The sequence below is a fragment of the Ipomoea nil genome, unplaced genomic scaffold, assembly GCF_001879475.1.
Source record: "Ipomoea nil cultivar Tokyo-kokei standard unplaced genomic scaffold, Asagao_1.1 scaffold0146, whole genome shotgun sequence".
Lineage (NCBI taxonomy): Eukaryota > Viridiplantae > Streptophyta > Magnoliopsida > Solanales > Convolvulaceae > Ipomoea > Ipomoea nil.
In genome coordinates, this window is record NW_017616574.1 from 3,844,095 (window position 1) to 3,865,404 (window position 21,310).

Below are 21,310 nucleotides of genomic sequence, written 5' to 3' on the forward strand. Positions count from 1 at the left end.
TTGTTTGAATTTGTAAATTCAGTTATTTTTCATAAATTTGATCTTTATGCATTAAAACATTTTCCTATGGGCTTACAGTTAAAAAAAAAAAAATTTAAAGTATATATTCAGTACATTATTATTCAAAATGTTGGGTCTCTTTTGGTTTGGACTCATTGGTGTTTGAATATTAAGTTTATACTTTGAAATCTCATATTGTAAGTTTGCCTTCAGTTATGCAATTTATTTGGAATATATGAGTTTAATATTTAATTTTATGCATATTTGTCCTAAGCATAATATTCTGTTTTAAATTATGCAATTTTATTATGCCTTTAGCAATGCATACTTTGAGATGGAATTATATTAGTTCCTATTTAAGTTGGACTTGTGCATAAACTTTAGTCGCGGTAGTGCTTGAATTTAAGCACGTTTAGTCCGCTATTTTTAGTTCACCATTTAAGCTTTAATCATAGGTGAACCCTACAGTTTTTTGGTGTATACCCTACAGTTTTTTGGTGTATACCCCCAAACAGTTATACATTAAGTATATATATGAATCGGGGAGACATACTAGTTTTAATGGCCATGAGTTAAGGACATCTTGAGCCACTAGTCTCCTTAAATTGATACTCTATTTAAGGAATTGGTTTTCAGTGAGACTTAGTCTCTAACCGCCTTTCCTTGGAGTATATTTAGATTTTCCCATCACAATCTGGTATAATCTGTTTGCCAACATTTTAAGCATTCCTTGCCAATGTGATTTTATTTCAGTTCATTAAAGAATAGCCAAAGAATCTTTAATTTACTGAAATATCTTGATTTTTCAATCTTGGTTAATTAAGGAAATGCTACAGCATATTCAGCTACCTAAGATTGTTAAGTTTCAATCACATAAAGTTTAGACAAGAATTTGTAGGGGTGTGCAAACTTCGGATAATTTTCGGTTAACCGACCGAACCGACAAAGTTTGGTTAACCGTTTTCGAACCGAACTTTTTCGGTTCGGTTAATGGTTAAAGGAATTTTAAAACTTCGGTTAACGGTTAATTCGGTTCGAAAGGTCGGTTAACCGAAGTTTTTAATTAATATATAAATAATAATATAAATATAAATACTAATTTGAAGTTATGGATGTTTGGAGATTATAATTCATGTTTTTTATATTTTGTTATGAATTTATTATGATATGTATTTTATTTTAATTGAATTTATTATTTTAGGTGTTATTTTTAGAATTTTAAATTTTAACTTTAAAAAGTTCGGTTAATCGGTTAACCGACCGATTAACCGAAAAAAATTTCGGTTCGGTGAATTCGGTAGAGCAAACTTCGATTCGGTTAATGGTTAAAGAAAAAAAAACTTTAGTTAATTCGGTTCGGTTAAAACGGTTCGGTTAACCGAACGGTTAACCGATTGAACACCCCTAAGAATTTGATAATTGTCTAGTGATCTTATAGTTTTAATTTGGTTTTGGAGTAGCCACAGCATCCTTAATCTGTTAAAATTATATATTAAGCGGTTTATTTTGATCACATATAGTTTTGGACATATCTTTTGTGATTAATTGTATGTAATATGATGAAATTTAGCCCACAGGCAATTTCGTTATATTTGTATAATTAATCAGGATGAAATACTGGACTACGGTCATAATTTAGCCCACAGGCAATTATGTATCGGAATGTAGTTTAGTAGTTTTATCAGTGACGATAGACATAAATCAATTTATTTACATTATGGTTATTTGTAAACAATTTCCAATTCTATCATGAAGTTTAATTTTATGATGTAAATTTAGGTCATATTTCTTAATTTGCCCACAGGGATTAAGAAAAGGAACATGATCTTTAAGTTTTTTTTATCATAATGATAGCAACGAATCTTATTGACTAAAACTTTAGCCTACAGGCAAGTTTTATGTCATTTGATTCTTCAACTCATTTGATAATGGTTTCATCATAAATAAATTTTTCAGTTGAATCTAATTGAGTAAAACTTTAGCCCACAGGCAAGTTTTATGTCACTAGATTCTTCTGGCTCTTTAGTAATTGTGAAAAATATTATCATAAGGGTTTCTTAATTGGATTTAATAGAATTAAAACTTTAGCCCACAGGCAAGTTTTATGTCAATAAATCCCTCAACCTATTAGATAATAATTTTATCACAATTTCTTAGAATTTATAAATTTAGTTCAATTATCATTCTAAGTTTCATGATTTGCATTGGCAAAACATGTTTTTTCAGTCACTTCCCAAAATTTAGTCACTTCTATTAATTAATCCACGAATCTTGCTCGGTTCTTCGGACTAACTGTAGTAAGTTATGTGATTTGACATACCTCTTGGATTCCAATAATGTTAAAATGTATCTTTTGAGCCAAATTCTAACTTGGTTTTGAAAGATGTATTTTATTTTCTTTTAGTATGTCCAACTATGGTGGGGAATTATATCTTCATTATTTAGTTGGACTTTAATTGGAACCAAAAATTGATTATTTAGTATGCCCAACTAATGGTGGGGAATTGTGTCTTCATTTGTTAGTTGGTCAATAAATCGATTATGAGTATGTATATTATTAAGTTCACTTTATTAATTTCGCTGAAGAATGTTTTAATCAGTGGGAGTGATCATTTTTAGAAAAAGATCATTAAGATGCTCCACTAAAGTTTATGGATTTAATTGGCTTCATACATCCTAAATTTGATTGTATGTTAAACAATAAGTCCAAAATATTCCACAAGTATTAATCTTGTATTTGTTCATATAAATTCATAAGTTCAAATTATTGAACATTTGGTTGTGCAACATATTTATGAAAATGTTGTAACCAAGGAATTTATTAGAACAAAAACATTTAATTTGTGGTGCACTGTCATTTAATAAATTCTTCAGTGATTAATAGAGTCTTTAGTTTCTTCAAAATTGATCTTGGGTCATTTCAGTTGTAAGGCTCAAAACAATTTTGTGAGACATATTAGTAAGACTCATTATGTCCAGTTCATTTAAAATGAACATTGAAGTTATTTGGGAAGTTATGGTGTATGATTAAGATTCCAAATTTATAGACTTAGATGTTTGGTTTATTGTCTAAGTTATTGGAATGCTTCTGTGACTTGATTATCTTTTGGCTATTTTTGATGAGTAGGAGTGACAGACGTGTCAACTCCAAGCTCTTAGCTGTTAGAGATAGTACTTAAAGTTAACTTATAAAGAAGTCATAGAATATAGTTAGCATTATGCTAACATTAAGAGATCTCTACTTAAGGCATGCTTATAAAGTTTTAGAGATCATACAGTGTACTCTTTTGTACAATTTGGATGTGTTTTCTCCTTCAGTTGTGCACATAATGTATTTTGAGAAACATCCCTTAAGGTACCGAGAATAAACATAGAGTTTGTTCATTAAGGACCTAAGTTGGAGAATTAAAATGCATGTGATCATAATGGATACTACTCTGGTTAAATAGAGGACATATCACTATGATTCGTGTGTTTTGTTCTTTGATGATGGTTGTGCTAGTACTTGCACCAAGTGGGAGAATGTAAGATTTTCCCTAATAATATATATTATATATTATATATTAGAGCCTTAATTAAGTGGTGCAAGTTGACTAGGCTTATTAAGTGGTCTGGTTGGACTTAATAACTAGTAGTTGTTAGTCAACCAAACTCTGTGCCTAATATAACCTGGATTGATGGGATACAGGATTATGGATGAGATAGCACATTCAGTTACGGTACTCAGACCGCTCAGTAGATACCGATACACCATCTAGGGTTCTGAGTCAGGTCTGAGACAAAACAGGGCTAACGGTCTACCGTTAAGAGGCAACACAACAGAAACATCAACTATGGCTGGAGATCAACACGGCTACGCTTCCGCTATCATACGAGGTCAGGTTTCTCGTATACTAATATTCAGTATAGTTAGATTATTGTATATCTAACATAATAACCATAAAATAATATTAGTAGACTAATTTCAAATAGTTTTGTGTCTCATAAAATAATACAATTATGGATCATACAATAAAAATATTATATTTCACATAACGATTATATTGTAAAATTTTATTTAGCATAATAATATTTATAACAAAATACTCAAATAACCGGGGTATCACAGTCCTTGATATTCAAATCAAATTCTTGCAACAACAGAATCCATCTTATTAGTCTAGGTTTGACATCTTTTTTAGCTAGCAAAAATTTTTAGAGCAGAATGATTAGAAAACACAATCACTTTAGAACCAATTAAGTAAGAACGAAATTTTTCTAATGCAAAGACTATAGCCAACAACTCCTTTTCAGTAGTTGTGTAGTTAACCTGAGCATTATCTAAAGTTCTACTTGCATAATGAATCAAACAAGGCATTTTATTAATGGCCGAACAAAGGCACCAACGAACTTGAGGACGGACGGCGTCGATAGAGAAACCCCAGAAGACACGGTCTTCCTCAATTTTTGGTCGACAATTGAGGAAGACCGTGTCTTCTGGGGCTTCTCTATCCACGCTGCCCGTCCTCAAGTTCGCTGGTGTCTCTGTTCGCTTCTTGTTCGGCCATTCACGCGTTTGAATATGTAAGAAATAATAATAATAATAATAATAATAATAATAATAATAATAATAATAATAATAATCTAAAGGCAATAAACTATTAAACTGACAATTATAATAATAAAACAAACTTAATAACCAAAAATAACCCAAAATTAAACAATATTAGTAAAGCTAAAAATACAAAATTAATAAATAAAATTGATATAAAATAAATAAATTATTGCAACTTAATAATAAAAATAATGTTTATCAGTTATGTCTCTAATTCAGAAGCTCAAAGCATATCTTGATGATGCCTTCAAGATAAAAGATTTAGGTGAATTAGGTTATTTCCTTGGGATTGAAGCACGAAGGAATGAGGCTGGTCTGAATCTATGCCAGCGTAAATATGCTCTAGACATTTTAACAGAAACAGGCTTCCTTGAGTGCAAGCCTGCATCCTCCCCTATGGTACCTGGTCTTCGCTTATATCACGGGGATGGCGAGCTGCTTACTGACATCGGCTCCTACAGAAGACTTGTTAGCCGCCTTCTATATCTCACGGCCACAAGGCCGGACATTGCATACGTCGTACAACAATTGAGTCAATTTGTAGACGCTCCTACTAACAAACATATCAGTGCTGCTCACCATGTTCTGCGATGCATCAAACGAGCACCCGGCCAAGGGATATTCTATCCAAAAGGTGAAGCTTTGCAGCTCAATATGTTTTCAGATTCCGACTGGGCAACATGTTCGGAAACTCGTCGCTCCATCACTGGATTCTGCATATTTTTCGGCGATGCCCTGATTTCTTGGAAATCTAAGAAGCAAACGACGGTTTCCAGGTCATCTTCCCAGGCCGAATATAGGGTGTTAGTGTTGAGAAACCTCAAGGACTAGAAGAAAAACAGTATGCATTCCATTGAAGAAGATGAAGAGAGTTTACGTGTTTACAGGCTGAAAGAAGAGATGATTGTATCAACTTGTCTACAGCTTACACATCATAGGCTATATAGACAAGCTGTTATAACTGCCAAGGGAAAAAGGAAAAGACTAATAAACCCCTGACTTATTAAGCTAAGAAAGAAAGCAAAAAGCAGAGAAGAGCTGAACTGGACTGCTGCAAGCTGCAAGTTTGGTGCATTATTTGAGATGTTTGAGAGGATTGAAGATATGACTGAGTTGTGCATTACTTCATCAACCCCCCGTAAGCTGGAGCATGAAGATCTTGAAGGCCCAGCTTATCATGGAACTTGTCAAACAAGGGCTTAGGCAAGGCTTTTGTGAAGCCATCTGCAGTCTGATTCTGGGAAGAAACAACAAGAAGTTTGACAACCCCTTCATTGATCTTTTGTCTAACCACATGACAATCAATCTCAATGTGTTTAGTGCGTTCATGGAAGACAAAATTTTCACCAATAGCAATGGCAGAGTTGTTATCACAATACAAAGTTACTGGAGTAGAGAATGTTGCCTTCAAATCTGCTAACAGAAATAACAACCACTGTACCTCACAAGTTGTGGATGCTAGGGCCCTGTACTCTGCCTCAGAAGATGATCTAGAGATGGTAGCTTGCTTCTTGGTTTTCCATGAAATCAAAGAATTGCCAAGATAAATACAATATCCTGTCACAGATTTCCTACTATCCACACAAGTTGCCCAGTTTGAGTCTGAAAATCCTTGCAATTTCATAAGAGAATTAGAAGGGTAGAACAAGCCTTTTCCAGGTGCCCCTTTTAGGTACCTTAACACCCTATGAGCTGCTACCATATGAGTGTTTCTTGGCTTCTCCACAAATTGACTTAGTTGCTGGACTGCATAAGAGATGTCAGGTCCAGTATTGGTTAGGTACAAGAGTTTCCCAACTAACCTTCTGAAAACTTCAGGTTGTGTGATGGGAATCCCATCAGTGTTGTTCAGTTTCTGTCTTGTGACAGCAGGAGTCTTAGCTGGCTTGGCTTCCAAAAAACCATGTTCTTTTAGGATCTCCAAAGCATATTTCCTTTGGCAAATGTTAATTCCAGCATCAGTTCTAACAGTCTTAATTTTGGCATCAAAGTGTGTGAGGACATAATTATAGAAGTTATGAAATGTGGATCTGACCTCTGACTTATGTTTCATTAAGTGTAGCCAAGTGTATCTGCTATAATCATCAACAATTGTTAAGAAATAATGTTCTCCATTAAGGGAAGCCATAGAAAATGGTCCTCAAATATCCATATGGATCAGATCAAAACATTTCTCAGATTTATTATTGCTAAGAGAAAAAGGGGCTTTCTTATGTTTGGCAAAATAACATGTGTCACAAGCTGATCCAGAGGCAGTACATGGTGAGATTTTCACCCCTTTCAACATTTGCATCTTATTCATTGGGAAATGACCCAGCCTATTGTGCCATATCTCAGCAGAAAGACTACTACAATTCATTACATTGGAGTCATTAGCAGACTGAACAGAATGGACCTTCTTCCTGATAGGAGGGTTGGAGAGCAGATAATCCTCCCTTTTCTTTAGCAAAACCATCCACCCTCCCAAGATGGCCCTGAACATCACAGCAATCAGCCCCAATAATAATTTCACATCCTGATTCTCTTACCAGCTTGCTAGCAGAAACAATATTAAAGGAAAAAGATGGAATAAACAACACATTTTTCAACATCATATCCATGTGAAGTTTAATATTCCCAATGTGAGTAACATCAACTGTTTCCCCATTAGGCAGCCTTACTGATACTCCATGAACAGCATAATGAGATTCAAAGTAGTCCAAAGAACTAGTGATATGGTCAGTTGCACCAGAATCTAAAATCCAAACATCAAGAGAATTTAACACAGTATTGATATGAGGATTAAAGATGAACTTGCCTTCATTATGTTTCTCTGCAACCTTCCTGGAATCTGAATTGATTCCAGTGTTAGACAATGTCACAGTATTATTAGATGAATGACTCCCTTGGCTTTGGCTCTGCAACAGACTCACAAGCCTTTGAAACTGCTCAGCAGTAAGGCCTACATCTCCAACTTAGTTCACAGAAGCAGGCTGAGTCTCTTGAGCTTGTTTATCCTTAGACTTATAACCTGGAATCCACCCTGGTGGGAAACCATGCTTCTTGTAACACTTTTCAATCGTGTGCCCTAATTTCCCACAGAACACACACTTAGGAACATTCTTTCCAGAATTATTGCTGAACTTCTTTTTGTTAAAGGAAGTTGCAACAGCCACAGTGGACTGGTCATCTGAATTCTGTATTGTTATGTTCTGCACAGAATTAGATTGAATCAAATCGGGATTCTTCATGATGCCAGAGTTTCTAAGCTTCCTTTCCATCTTGAGGGCCATGTTAAGGACATTCTCCATAGCAGGGATGGGATCCATAACCAAAATTCCGGACTTAATGTTCTCATATTCTTCATTAAGCCCTTCCAGGAAACGTATAATCTGATCTTCCTGTTTTTCCTTCTGAATCTTGCTAATGAGTGCGCATGAGCACCTCGGCACACATTCACATTTAGGAATTGGTCTCATAGCGTTCATCTGGACCCATAGAGCATTAGATTTAGTGAAATATTCATTAATCGAAAGGTTACCTTGAGTGCTCCTGTAGATTTCGTTTTGCAGTTCCGCAATCCTGTGAGCATCAACCTGGGAGTATCTTTTCTTAAGAACACTCCAAATTTCAGCCGCAACTTCGAAATACAGCACTCCTTCTGCAATCATAGGGCTAAGAGCCTTGAAGATCCAGGAGCATACAATATTGTTGCATCTCCTCCAGATCGGAAATCTCGGATCGGACTCTGCAGGACTTGCTATGCTTCCATCAACGAATCCGAATTTGTTTTTAACTTCGAGAGCAATTCTCATCGATCTACTCCACGTTGCGTAATTAACTTCTGACAAAGGAGGAGAAACGAGCACGAGGTTAGGATTTTCCGTCACATGCAAGTACATAGGATCGTGAAGCTCATCCACGAGCTGAACAGGGCTGGAGTTCATCGGAATGCGATCGGATGACGTAGCTTGCTCGCCACCATTTTCATCACCGGTTTCAGTCTCCGCCGTGACTGCCGCGGCGTAGCTCCGGTAACGCTCTGATACCATGTTGAGAAACCTCAAGGACTAGAAGAAAAACAGTATGCATTCCATTGAAGAAGATGAAGAGAGTTTACGTGTTTACAGGCTGAAAGAAGAGATGATTGTATCAACTTGTCTACAGCTTACACATCATAGGCTATATAGACAAGCCGTTATAACTGCCAAGGGAAAAAGGAAAAGACTAATAAACCCCTGACTTATTAAGCTAAGAAAGAAAGCAAAAAGCAGAGAAGAGCTGAACTGGACTGCTGCAAGCTGCAAGTTTGGTGCATTATTTGAGATGTTTGAGAGGATTGAAGATATGACTGAGCTGTGCATTACTTCATCAGTTAGCAGCCCTGTGTGCGAAGTCCAGTGGCTCATGTTCCTTCTTGATGATTTACAGGCACAATTGAAGAAGCCTGCAGCGGTATTCTGTGACAACAAATCCGCAATTGCTATAGCCGAAAATGCATTCTTTCATGAGTGCACGAAACATATAGAGATCGATTGTCATCTCGTGCGGGGGAAGGTATCACAAGAAGTCATCAAGCTATTATATGTGTCCTCTTCCAATCAAATCGCAGATGGATTCACTAAACTGCTTCCCACGTTGCAGTTCCAATCCTTCACTTCTAAGTTGGGCACACAAAATTTGTATGCGCCAACTTACGGGGGTATTAGAGGAAGAAGCATGCAGTGATTCAAGAAGAAGAGCTTAATCAGGGCCTTCTTGTCCTTTCCATTTGTAACTGCTTTTCCCGCTCCTTCTTCATTCATATATTGTAATCTGTCTCCCAGAAATCACAATCGAAAATATCTTTACCAAAACTTCCAGCCTTTTTTCCTTTCCGCCATTGTTGTTCCTTAGCTTGCATGTAGCTTCACTCCATTACAATCTGAGGTTTATATTAAATCTAGACTTTGAGACAACTATGGCTATCCTTATTTAGTTTTTGAACAACTGTTAGGTTGTTGCCTGTCAACAACGACAACCATCAATTGTTTCCTCCCACAGTAGTAGGTGGTCGTCCTTAAAAAAAAGTTTAAAAAATTAATTAATTAATTGTACAATGAGGTCCACGTAAGTATATATAAAAACGCCACATATTTGTATAATATGATTTACATAAATATAAAAATGCTAAATATTTTTCAAAATAGGAAAAATTGTATTTTCATCCCTAAGTTATACGATAATAGTAAAATTTGTCACTAAGTGTTGATCATGCTCACTTTTCGTCCCTAAGTTATCATTGGTGTTGCACTTTTTGTCTCTTTACTAACAAAACATTAGGGACAAATTTTGCAACTTTAGTATAGCTCAGGGACACAATTCAAAGTGAGCATGAAAAGTTAATAAAAGGATGAAAAGTGCAATGCCAATAATAACTTAGGGACGAAAAGTGAGCACTACTAACACTTAGGGACGAATTCTACAATTATCATATAACTTATGGACGAAAAGTGCAATTTTCCCATAATAATAAAAAGACTCAATTGTAATTTTTTTCAATATTGAAACTCAATTAAAATGTTTAGTTGTTGGTATGTAGCTTGTAGCTCAATGACATCTTTGTTGCTTTTCTAAATAGAAGATCACAGAATCCATCGAACCCTAGCGGGGGTGTTGACTCTTCTTTGTGCTCTTTATGGAAAAAAGGGCACAACTAGGACGATGCTCCTCTTCAACTGCCCCAACTTTTCTTGCAAACCATATCAAATAAAGATTCTGCAGAGGATAATTAACTTTCCGCATTTCCATGCATATCATAATTGCTTTCTCGCTACAGAAAGTAATTATGATTTTGGATCACCACCTCGTGATGTTGATTCATGGATACGTACAGGAGATTAATCTAGTTGAATTTTAGTTTGATCTTAACAGCCATAACTATTAAAATGACAAACAATACAACATTAAAGCTCCATTCTATATATGTTAGGTAAAATATAACTCCAACTGAGTTGGTCGGTTGTTAGCTTGATAATCACAAGTTCTAAGTTTGACTCGCTATAAGAGCCGCCTATTCATCTTCTCGATCTTAGCTAGCTATAGACAAATTGAGCTCATTTAATTCTTTGTTGTCATTTGCCTGCTACGCTTCACCCAAAATTTACCTTGATTTACATCTTTATGGCTTCACCCAAATCGCACTATGAGGTGACGTGACGTGTGCCAACTTTCCCGTAGTTTAAAGCTTTCATTCTATGTTATGTTGATGTAAAAAATCTATGTATATTGAATGTTTTGTCTTGTCGCATTACATTAAGGGAGGGGGTGACAGATCAGTTTCTCCGATCACCCCCGACGTAATATAACGTAAAGAATAAAAATCTTAAAAGAATGATATAAAACTGTAGGTAGATCGAACAACATAACCACGATTTTTAGAATCTCGCACAGTGTGAAGGAAGGCCGGTGTGGTGATGAACGACGACAACCTCTGTAGCGTCGCATTTAAGGACGTCCTGTTTCAGCTTTGCGCCGGCGGACTTCAACCCCTTGAGCGAAACCGCCTGGTTGAAGAGGTTGAGCGACGGTAGTTTCGGCGCTGGCGGCATTTTCCCATTGGGGAGAAGATCCTTGAAGTCCTGTTTCAACAGTGGCACCTCAAAATCATCCTTGTTGTGCTTAACAACGTTGTCCTTTGCCGCAATATGCGCCCCGGGCTCCATGTGATTGGTGGAGAAGCTCGCCTGGTTAGGGAAGTTTGGGTAGAGGCTCACGTAACCTCTCAGATACATCATGTCGATCAAGAATTTCTTCCACGAAGCTTGCCAGCCGTTGGTTCTGGACTTAGGAATCTGGACAGGATTCTGCTTAGCATCCTCGGTGAATCGCATGTTCATGTAAACATAAAACTCCCTCCATTGTTTCGGGAAGAACACTGCTCCCCAACTGCATGGAAGTTGGTGGAGGTAGGGCGTGTTTGGGTGGATCCGTTTGAAGAACTCAGTGGCATTCCATTTGGGCCGCTCCTTCACCACCTCAACCAAACGCGGCGTGTAAAGGGAGATTGTTGAGAGCTCAGGGAGTGAGACTTGGGGGTCATAATGGTATGACAAAAGAGCGTACTTAATCCAGAGGTAATAGTAAGGGGAGACTTCGATGTCATCCTCAAGAAGGAGCCCGAAGTCATCGTCTGACGAAGGATACCAACTTTCACTCACTGCCCGAATCAGCCCGCCCTGGATGATACGCCTTCGCAGAGTTTTCGGCCCGTGAGGCCAGCTGAATGAGTTCACCAGCTTTATGGTTGCCTCGTCCACCTTGCTGTCCATGTTGAATGTAATGGAAACTTCATCTCCTACATAGAATGCACTGCTCAGAGACCTCAGTAGCCTTGCCAATGAATTTGCCCTGTTTTGAGTGATAATGCTGATGGATACTCTCATCTTGTTCCAATCTGAAAATACATACAACACATTATATTGATTGTTTAGAGTTGAGATGACATATATATATATATATATATATATATATATATATATATATATATATAAAGTAGGGAAAATGGTCAAATACATCCTATGAAATTAATATGAAAAGTCAATTAGATATTGAACTTTTAAAAGTTATAATCAAGCACATCAACATGTCATATACCAGTTAATGACTTGTAATAGCAGTCATTAGAGTTTCAATGATTCTCCGACTAGCTTTTGCGACAAAAATTGACGACGGGCAATCGACAAAGGCTTTTGTCATTAAAGAAAGCGATCGGCAATTGCCTTCTCTTCAAAGGAGGCGATCACCGGTCACGTCATTCATTGACGAAGAAGGTGACTTTCTTGTCACCTTTTTATTGTAAGAAGGCGATCGACGGTTGCTTCATTTGGGGGAAAAGGCGATTGCCAATTACCTCCTTTAGAGAATAGGCAATCACCGGTTGCCAACCATTGGTTTTTGTTCCAAGAGCTAGCCGAAATATTAGTGACATGCTATTATTTGTCACTAACCAATTTTTGGGTTTTAATGCACTAAAATGACATGTTCTTTAATTATAGCTTTTAAAAGTTTAAGTGTTTTCGCTTTTATAATAAAGCTCATATGCCTATTTAACCCATTTCCCTATAAAGTATAAACCTATAGTTCAATTATCTATACATTTATACTTTTATTTCAATTTGGTATTAGAGTGAGAGCATAGTATGTGAAACAAAGAGCAGAATTCTTACTTGGCAATGCAGTGGGGCGAAGATCGGGCATCCAGAGAACTTTGGGCACAGATGGTCTTGGCAGAAGAACAAGTGTAGAGTTGTTTGTGTTAGTCTCTACAGCCATTTTCAGAGCCTTCTTGATGTTAGAGTCTGCATCAGCTACTGTGATCACTACACTGGGGTTATGAATCTTGATTAGCCCTTTCATGCTAGCATACACAGCCTGCAGAACAGGAACTTCTGAATTTGAAATCCTTGACAGAGCCCCAATCCCCAAATCCATGATCTTGAATCTCCTCTCCCTGCAGACTGCTTTCGGCCAATTCAAAGCCATGGCAGCATCCTCACAGCCCAAAAACTTGCCCCCAGAGACAACAATGTAGGCCTTTCTCCCCACAGTTGTCCTGAATTTCTCGAGTAGTGGAGCGAGCGCCTTCACATCGTCCATCGAGTGGGCGTAGAAGAGGGCGTCGATCTTCTGGGGATTCATTGCAGCCCATTGTGTCACATAGCCAGTGGAAAGCGCCTTCCACCATTGGTCATCCCTGACCTGAACAATGTCCTTGAAGATCACAGTTGTTTCTGAGACATATGCTAGCCTGTGCTCACTGTCACCCCATGTTTCTTTGTCATTTGGATCAACTGGCAGGACAAATGAGCCAGCATTCCTGTACTTCTGAAGTTGATAGCTACAATTTTATAGCAAAACACAAAAATTAAGATAAGACATATCATGATCAAAGTATCAAACCTTAATTGGAGATAAATTAAATGTCATACCTTAAGTGCAGGTCTTCTCCTGTCATGAAAGTGAAAGGGGTTTCAGTGAAGAGAGTCTTGATAAGCTCTGCAGAGAGGAACCAAGAACTCGAGAGAAAATCGACCTGGACAATTCTATCGACAAGGATGTCGTAAGCAGGATCAGGCAAATACAACCCTGCCTCCTTGGACCTGAACTTTCTGTAGCTAGGGAAGCTGAAATCCTTCTGTCTGAAAGGCAAGATCCTCCCGATGCTTCCCAGTACCGAATTTTGGTACTTCTCGGTCCCTGCAACGTGCGCTAGAATCTGTAGCATTTTCTTCCCGGGGATCATGTCATCATCCACAATGTACACAAGATCTGCCTCAGTCTGCAAGGCCATTTGGAACCTGCCATAGTACTTGAAATCATAGCCGGAGCTAATGAAACTTATTCTCGTGTCGTTGTAGCTTTCCACGATTCGTCTCAGGGTCTGCTCGTTAGGGCTCCCAAATGACAGCACCCAAACATGGTGGAAAGGGAGGGTCTGGTTGAGTAGAGAATCTAGTTGTGCACAAAGAGTCTTCCTCTTGAAATGGTTCAAAATCACAGTGATTTTGGGCCTGTTTGGACCACGCAAATCCCACTTAGACTTCATTGCCATCAGCTCAGACAGAGTCTCAGTGCCAAAACTACTCTTCTGGAAATCTAACACCTGCTGATAAAGCTCCCTCTTCAGCTTGATCATCACTGCATCATTCGACTTCTTCTGCTCAAAATCAATCTTTTCGAGCTCACAAACCTCAGAAGGGCTAAACACCATCATCGGTTGTGCCGTCTCACCTCTCACCACTGAATTGGATTCTTGGTATTTGCTCACTACATGTGGGGGGATGATCAAATACTGCTTCCATTGCTGAGCCATTCTTGTAGCCCAAGAAAAATCTGGCTTCATCCTTAAATCCACGGAAGGGCTCATGTAGTATAGAAGAAATGTTGCATAAACAGCAAAAGTGAATTGCAGGAAAGTGAGCACTGCAACAAGCTTAGTGGATCCAGTCTTTGTTGATCTTATCTTATTGTTATTGCCACCTTTCCTTCCTCCCATGTAATCACTCAACATTCCTTCTAAGTAATCCCCACTCCTATTTATGCTCCTCCCTAACCCCATTTCCCCTAACCTGCAAAACCATCAGAAAAACAAAGAAACATCAATATTCATGCATGGATTTTATACAACCAAGAAGCTCTTGGCCCGCCCTTATCCCCGAGCAAGAGTCAAACTCTGCACCAGACACAACTTAGGACCAAATATCCGAGCAAGAGTCAAACTCTGCAGTGGGCACAACCTAGGCCAAATCCAGGTCTTATCCTCGAGCCAGAGTCAAACTATGCAACGGACACAACCCAGGCCAAATCCAGGTCTTATCTCAAGCAAGAGTTAAACTCTGCAACGGGCACAACTCAATCTGAATCCAAATTAGTTTTACAGTAGTTGGGATATACGTACACATCAAACTTCATATCAATAAAACTACTGAAAATGCATCGTCAAGTATAAACCAATGAACCATGTCAAAAACATACAATCTAGCTTGCAAGTTCCTTTTCGATTCTTGGAATTCTGTTAGCTTGGTGGTGGTGATATCACGGCGGCGGTGGTGGTGGCTGAGATTAGAGTATACATATATGTGTAGGATGTAGCTAGATATATATAGGGACATGAACATAGATATGTGTTAGAAGGAGTGAAGTGAGTTGGTAGAAGAAGCCATGTGAGATGGCAACAAAGGTCACATGGGGTTTGACATCTCTACACTCGCAAAAACAATTAAGCAATGCAGAAATTTAAGTAAAGCCCGATTTGTTGCCTGAAAAGGTGGTCGGTCGCCAGTGCGTTTCTACCACTCCAAATCTATCACGGAGCACATTTTTTTCACTTCTTTAATAATAATAATAATAATAATAATAATAATAATAAGTGACTATCTTGTCTGACCGTCTCACGAATCCTTATTCGTGAGGGGAGTCATGTCAAAATGAAATGTAATACTTATACTGAAAAATACAATATTAATCTCAAATAAAAATTTTATTACTTATAAGAGAAAATGTAACACTTTTGAAAAAAAATGTAATACTTTAAATCAAAATGTAAAAATATTACATTTTTCTTAAAAAGTATTACACTTTTACTTCTAAGTAACAAATACTTTATTCCCAATTAGTATTATATTTTTCAATATAAACATTACATTTGTCAGTTTAAATATTACATTTTCATATTGACTCGACCGCCTCACGAATACGATTCGACGGTTTCACAATAGTTTTTCCCATAATAGTATATATACTCGTTTCACACAAGTTACGAGTTAATTAAATATAAAATATTGAACAAATTAATTAATAAAGATTAAAAAAGGTGAAGAGGAAACAAGAATTTGATGCTATGAACTAAGTACCTATGATACTTTAACGCCCATGTAAAGAAGAGTAAATCTTCGTATTCAAGAAATTAGGCGACGCTAGGCGGGCACCCAAAAAATTTTAAAAAATAGTGACAAACTTATAGTTTGACAATTTTAATGAGACTGTTTTCAACATTCAATCAAATAACACATCCAAATAAATGAAATATGGATAATTTATAAGTCATAACATCATAATAATATTAAAATCAATAATTAATGAAAGACAACATGGGGTGAAATCGGTCAAAATCAGACGAAATCGGTCAAAATCGGACGAAATTGATTGACTCAGCCGAGTTGGCCGACTCGGCCGAGTTAGCCGAGTTTGGCCGAGTTGGCCGCCTAGGCGGCCAGCCGAGTAATGGCCGACTATAATCAAAAGCGGCACGGCACGGCGCCGCCTAGCTTCGAGGAGTCCGCCTAGGCGCCGAGGAGGCCGAGTTTTACAACACTGGTTATAATATATTAAGAATATTTGGTTCAATATACAATTATTTAAATTATAACATCAAATACTCAATATTATATAGTGCAAGAGAATTAACGGAGAATTATAAAACTAATAATGAAGATTATAATTTTTAACGGGAAAATGAATAATATAATCTATATCTATACTATATATAAAAACAAAATCCTAAAATTTTAACTTCCCGCCCAATTCCTAAAAAATCTCTTTTCCTAATAAAATATATTGATTTCTACTTTCGCATTCGTACAATAATTATGGGTTAAAATTCTATTCTAATTATATAAATCTATCTATATCTATACTATATATAAAAACAAAATCCTAAAATTTTAACTTCCCGCCCAATTCCTAAAAAATCTCTCTTCCTAAAAAAAATATATTGATTTCTACTTTCCCATTCATACAATAATTCTGGGTTAAAATTCTATTGTAATATTATAAAATATTGTAATACAATTCCTATTGTAATCTATACTATATATAAAAACAAAATTCTGAACTTTTAACTTCCCGCCCAATTCCTAAAAATCTCCCTTTCCTAATAAAATATATTGATATCTACTGGGTTAAAATTCTATTCTAATATTATAAAATTGTGCAATACTATTCCTATTCTAATCTATATCTATACTATATATTAGTGTTGCAAAAATCGCGATGCTGGCCGCGGCGAGGAAGGCCGGAATCGGCCTCCTTCGCGGCCGCCTCGCCGGCTGAACCGACGATTAATTTTTTTATTTTTTTTTTAAGTTGTAAAGTGTCAAAAGTTCGGCAAGGCATAACTTTTGACTCGGTTGTCCATTTTGGACAGATGTTTTTTTTGAAATCGCGTATTTTTTTGAGATCTACCCACCGCAAACTGCCATAGGCAGTTTGGCCCACCAATTTCTAAAAAAAAAAGCTTTATAATTGGTCAAATTATTTAATTATGATAAATTAGGAAATAATTAATGATGGTAATAGAAATCCTTGAAGAATATTTAATTATTGTTATATTATTATTGTGACTCACGAAATACAATACAAGAATATTTAATTATGGTTATATTATTATTGTGCCTCACGTCCATTATATACTAACAGAACTTGAAAAGAAACTAATAATAAATAATAATAATAATAATAATAATAATAATAATAATAATAATAATAATAATAATAATATAATAATAATAATAATAATAATAATAATAATATAAGTGGTAATAATAATATCTAAAAGTAATTAAGTGTTAATAATAATAGTAAGAATATTAAGTAAGAATTATAACATAGAATAAATCGTAATAATTAATAAGTATAGTCTAAGATTAAATTTGAAATTGTCAGGAAAGACAAGTGACCTCTGGTGAAATTAATTCAATTTAAATATTTTTAATATATTACAACAATTTCATTCCGCGCATCGCACGGGTGAAAATACTAGTATTGTTGAATAGAAATATGAATTTTAATATTGTTGTATTGTATTACGAATAGGAAAGTATGAAAGAATATATTATAAGGGAAATGAGATACCCACATATACAAGCTACTACATCAAATGTTACCATAATCACCTCTACCAAAGCTTTGAACCCACCACCTCCCACACAAGGGAACAATTTGGTACCATTGGACAAGTATGAAATAATATATTTTATTAGGAATTCTATCATATTATTTTATAATATTAGAATAGGAATTTTAATGTAGAATTATAGTACGAGTAGAAAGGTAGGAAACAATATATTCTATTAGGAATTGTATTACATTATTTTACAATATTAGGTAAATTTTAATAGTATAAGACTGTTTCGGGCGTGAAGTTAAAATAAAAGATTTTGTTTTTTATATATATAATAGAGAATAGAGATTAGGTTATCGAGCTTATGATACTTTAATTAACGTCCATGAAATGAAGAGCAAACTTGGTACTCAACAAATTAAAGGGAACAACTCTATTTTGTTTTAAAACGGAGCCCGTAATAAAAGCAATAAATAAATAAATGAAAAGAGAAAACTCCATCTACCTCATCTTAAAAAGGAATTCGGTAATAAAAGCAAACAAATAGAAAAAGAATTTACTTTTGCAATAATTCTAGGGGTGGGTCTTATACTGTGAATTTTAAATTAGTTCGTCAAAATTGGGTTCACCTAAACTAAATAAAAAAAAAAGAAATTAAAATAAATTTTTAAAAATTATTATTATTATTATTATTATTACTATTACTATTACTATTACTATTACTATTACTATTACTATTCTTAAAGAAGAATGGTTGCTGAAAATATACTATACGGTGCCACGGCACAGCATTACTTAAGGGAAGGAATAAGGAATGAATTGATGAATAAAAAGAAAATTAATACGGAGTATCAATTAACATTTGGACACATTAAGTGCCTGCATATGCATATGCATATATGGTTGTTACTTTGCACGGGGAGGGAGTCAGAATTATATGATGAGGGAAGTTAATCACGATTTAAAAGTAGATAATTAAATACATTAAGGGTGTGTTTGGAAACCTGGAAAATGAGTTCTGGAAATCATTTTCCAAGTTTTCATTGTTTGGATGTGCTTGGAAAATCAAGTCAACGGAAATCATTTTCCGTTGACTTTGGAAAATAAGCTTGTTTTGGAGGAAAATGACTTCCCCTTTTTTTTGGGGGAAGTCATTTTCCAACTTTTACACCAACATCACACCACCACCAACATCATCAACACCATACCACCACCACCTCACTACCACCATCACCACCACTACTGCATCACACCACCACCGCCGCCGCCACCACCACCACTACCACCATCGTCGTCGTCGCCGCCACCACCACCGTCGCCGCCACCACCATACCACCGCCACCACCACCACCATCACCATCACACCACCGCCGCCGCCACCACACCACCACCATCACATCACCGCCACTACCACCACCATACCACCGCAACCACCATCGTCGCCACCACCACCATACCACTGCAACCACCACCACCGCCGCCGCCGCCACCAACACCACCACCATCACACCACCGCCACTACCACCGTCGTCGCCGCCACCACCACCACCATCACACCACCGCCACTACCACCACCGCCGCCACTACCACCACCATACCACCGCAACCACCATCGCCGCCACCACCACCATACCACTGCAACCACCGCCACCACCACCACACCACCATCACACCACCACCGCCACCGCCACCACCACCACACCACCGCCGCTGCCACCACCACCATACCACCGCCACCACCACTACCACTGCACCACCGCCGCCGCCGCCACCACCACCATACCACCGCAACCACCGCCACCACCACCACACCACCACCATCACACCACCGACGCCGCCACCACCACGACCATACCACCGCAACCATCGCCGTCACCACCACCACCATACCACCGCAACCACCGCCGCCGCCGCCACCGCCACCACCACCACCACCACCGTACCACTGCAACTACCGCCACCACACCATCACCACCACCACCACTGCTACCACCGTCATACCACCACCAGTTATTATTATTATTGTTATTATTATTATTATTATTATTATTATTATTATTATTATTATTATTATTATTATTATTATTATTATTATTATTATTATTATATAACAAATAACACCACTACCACTACACCACCACCATAATATTTTTGATATATTATTAGTTATTTTTTTAATATATTTAAAATTATTATTATATTATTATACATGTTGTAATATTCTAAATAAAATAATTAAAATGGTTAATTATACAATTCTACTCATTTTCCAGAAAATGAACCAAACACACAAAAGCAGTTTTCCAGAATGCAACCAAACACTGGAAAGGAAATTGTTTTCCGGAAAATGACTCATTTTCCAGAAAACATTTTCCAAAAGTCATTTTCCTGCTTTCCAAACGGACCCTTAATATTCATTTAATATATATACCAAAATATATCATTAAATTATAAATTTACTAAAATTTAGTTATTTACCGTGTATCTTTTGCATATCATAAAAATCATTTATAATTGAATATATATATATATATATATATATATATATATATATATATATATATATATACTAAATTATTTTGCAATTTGCTTTTTAATATACACTAACAAACAAATACAAATAATAGGACAATACCAAAAGATAGATTGAAATAAATATAAACTGACCTTCAAAATATTTGATGAAAAAGATAGCATCTAGGAACTTAGGCAAACCCACGGCATGCAGGAGCAAGACAAAAATGAGGTCTGACCAAAAATGGAGAATGAAGCAAAATGGTTTTCTTTGCTTCTCTGACGATCGAACGAAAGAAAGAAAGAAGAAGAAAAATGGGTTTTCTCCTCTTTTAATTTTCTGCCTGCTGCTTATTGAGAGTTGAGGAGGAGTAAGTGGGTCTTGAGAATAGAGATATATGTGTGTGTGTGTGTGTGTTGGAAGGAGTGAAGTTAGGTGGTAGAAGAAGCCATGAGAGATGGCAGCAAAGGTCCGGATCACATGGGGTTTGACATCTCTACACTTACAAAAACAAATTAAGCTATGCAGAAATTTAATTAAAGCCAGATTTGTTGGCTGAAAAGGTGGTCGCCACTGCGTTTCCGGCACTCCAAACAATTAAGCAAGCTAGGGTTGACTTTGATGGGTTTAATGTAATGTAATGTGTACATACATGCATATGTCTGTGAAGAAATATATACCCAGAATTGAATTAACGTTTCGGCAATTTTAATTTTTATGGATATATTGGCTTTTTGCCAAACGTTTTGGTGAGTTGAATGCAAGGGAGAATTCAATGCAGTGTGGCTCTTTTCATCTTCATAAGAAATTTTAATTGCAAGTTTCTTTACTTTTTCCTTCG

The 21,310-nt window shown here is 36.6% G+C and overlaps 4 protein-coding genes across 4 annotated transcripts; 1 reads left to right on the forward strand and 3 right to left on the reverse strand.

Moving 5' to 3' along the window:
* The first annotated feature begins 4,798 nt into the window (after positions 1-4,798).
* LOC109174435 (uncharacterized mitochondrial protein AtMg00810-like) lies at positions 4,799-5,425 on the forward strand. The gene has a single exon (XM_019323673.1). The coding sequence runs from the start codon at positions 4,799-4,801 to the stop codon at positions 5,423-5,425; it is 627 nt and encodes a 208-aa protein (XP_019179218.1).
* A 289-nt stretch (positions 5,426-5,714) lies between these two features.
* On the reverse strand, positions 5,715-6,722 carry LOC109174442 (uncharacterized mitochondrial protein AtMg00810-like). The gene has a single exon (XM_019323680.1). It carries the CDS (start codon positions 6,720-6,722, stop codon positions 5,715-5,717), a length of 1,008 nt encoding a protein of 335 aa, XP_019179225.1.
* A 244-nt stretch (positions 6,723-6,966) lies between these two features.
* LOC109174448 lies at positions 6,967-8,625 on the reverse strand. The gene is made up of 3 exons (XM_019323687.1): positions 7,558-8,625; positions 7,392-7,491; positions 6,967-7,328 (listed from the first exon to the last, which is right to left on the reverse strand). The coding sequence occupies exons 1-3, from the start codon at positions 8,623-8,625 to the stop codon at positions 6,967-6,969; spliced, it is 1,530 nt and encodes a 509-aa protein (XP_019179232.1).
* Positions 8,626-10,817: 2,192 nt separating this feature from the next.
* Positions 10,818-20,748, reverse strand: LOC109173525. The gene is made up of 4 exons (XM_019322768.1): positions 20,622-20,748; positions 13,543-14,682; positions 12,781-13,451; positions 10,818-12,008 (listed from the first exon to the last, which is right to left on the reverse strand). Exons 2-4 carry the CDS (start codon positions 14,670-14,672, stop codon positions 10,990-10,992), a joined length of 2,820 nt encoding a protein of 939 aa, XP_019178313.1. The 5' UTR covers positions 14,673-14,682; positions 20,622-20,748; the 3' UTR covers positions 10,818-10,989.
* Between the last annotated feature and the right edge of the window lie 562 nt (positions 20,749-21,310).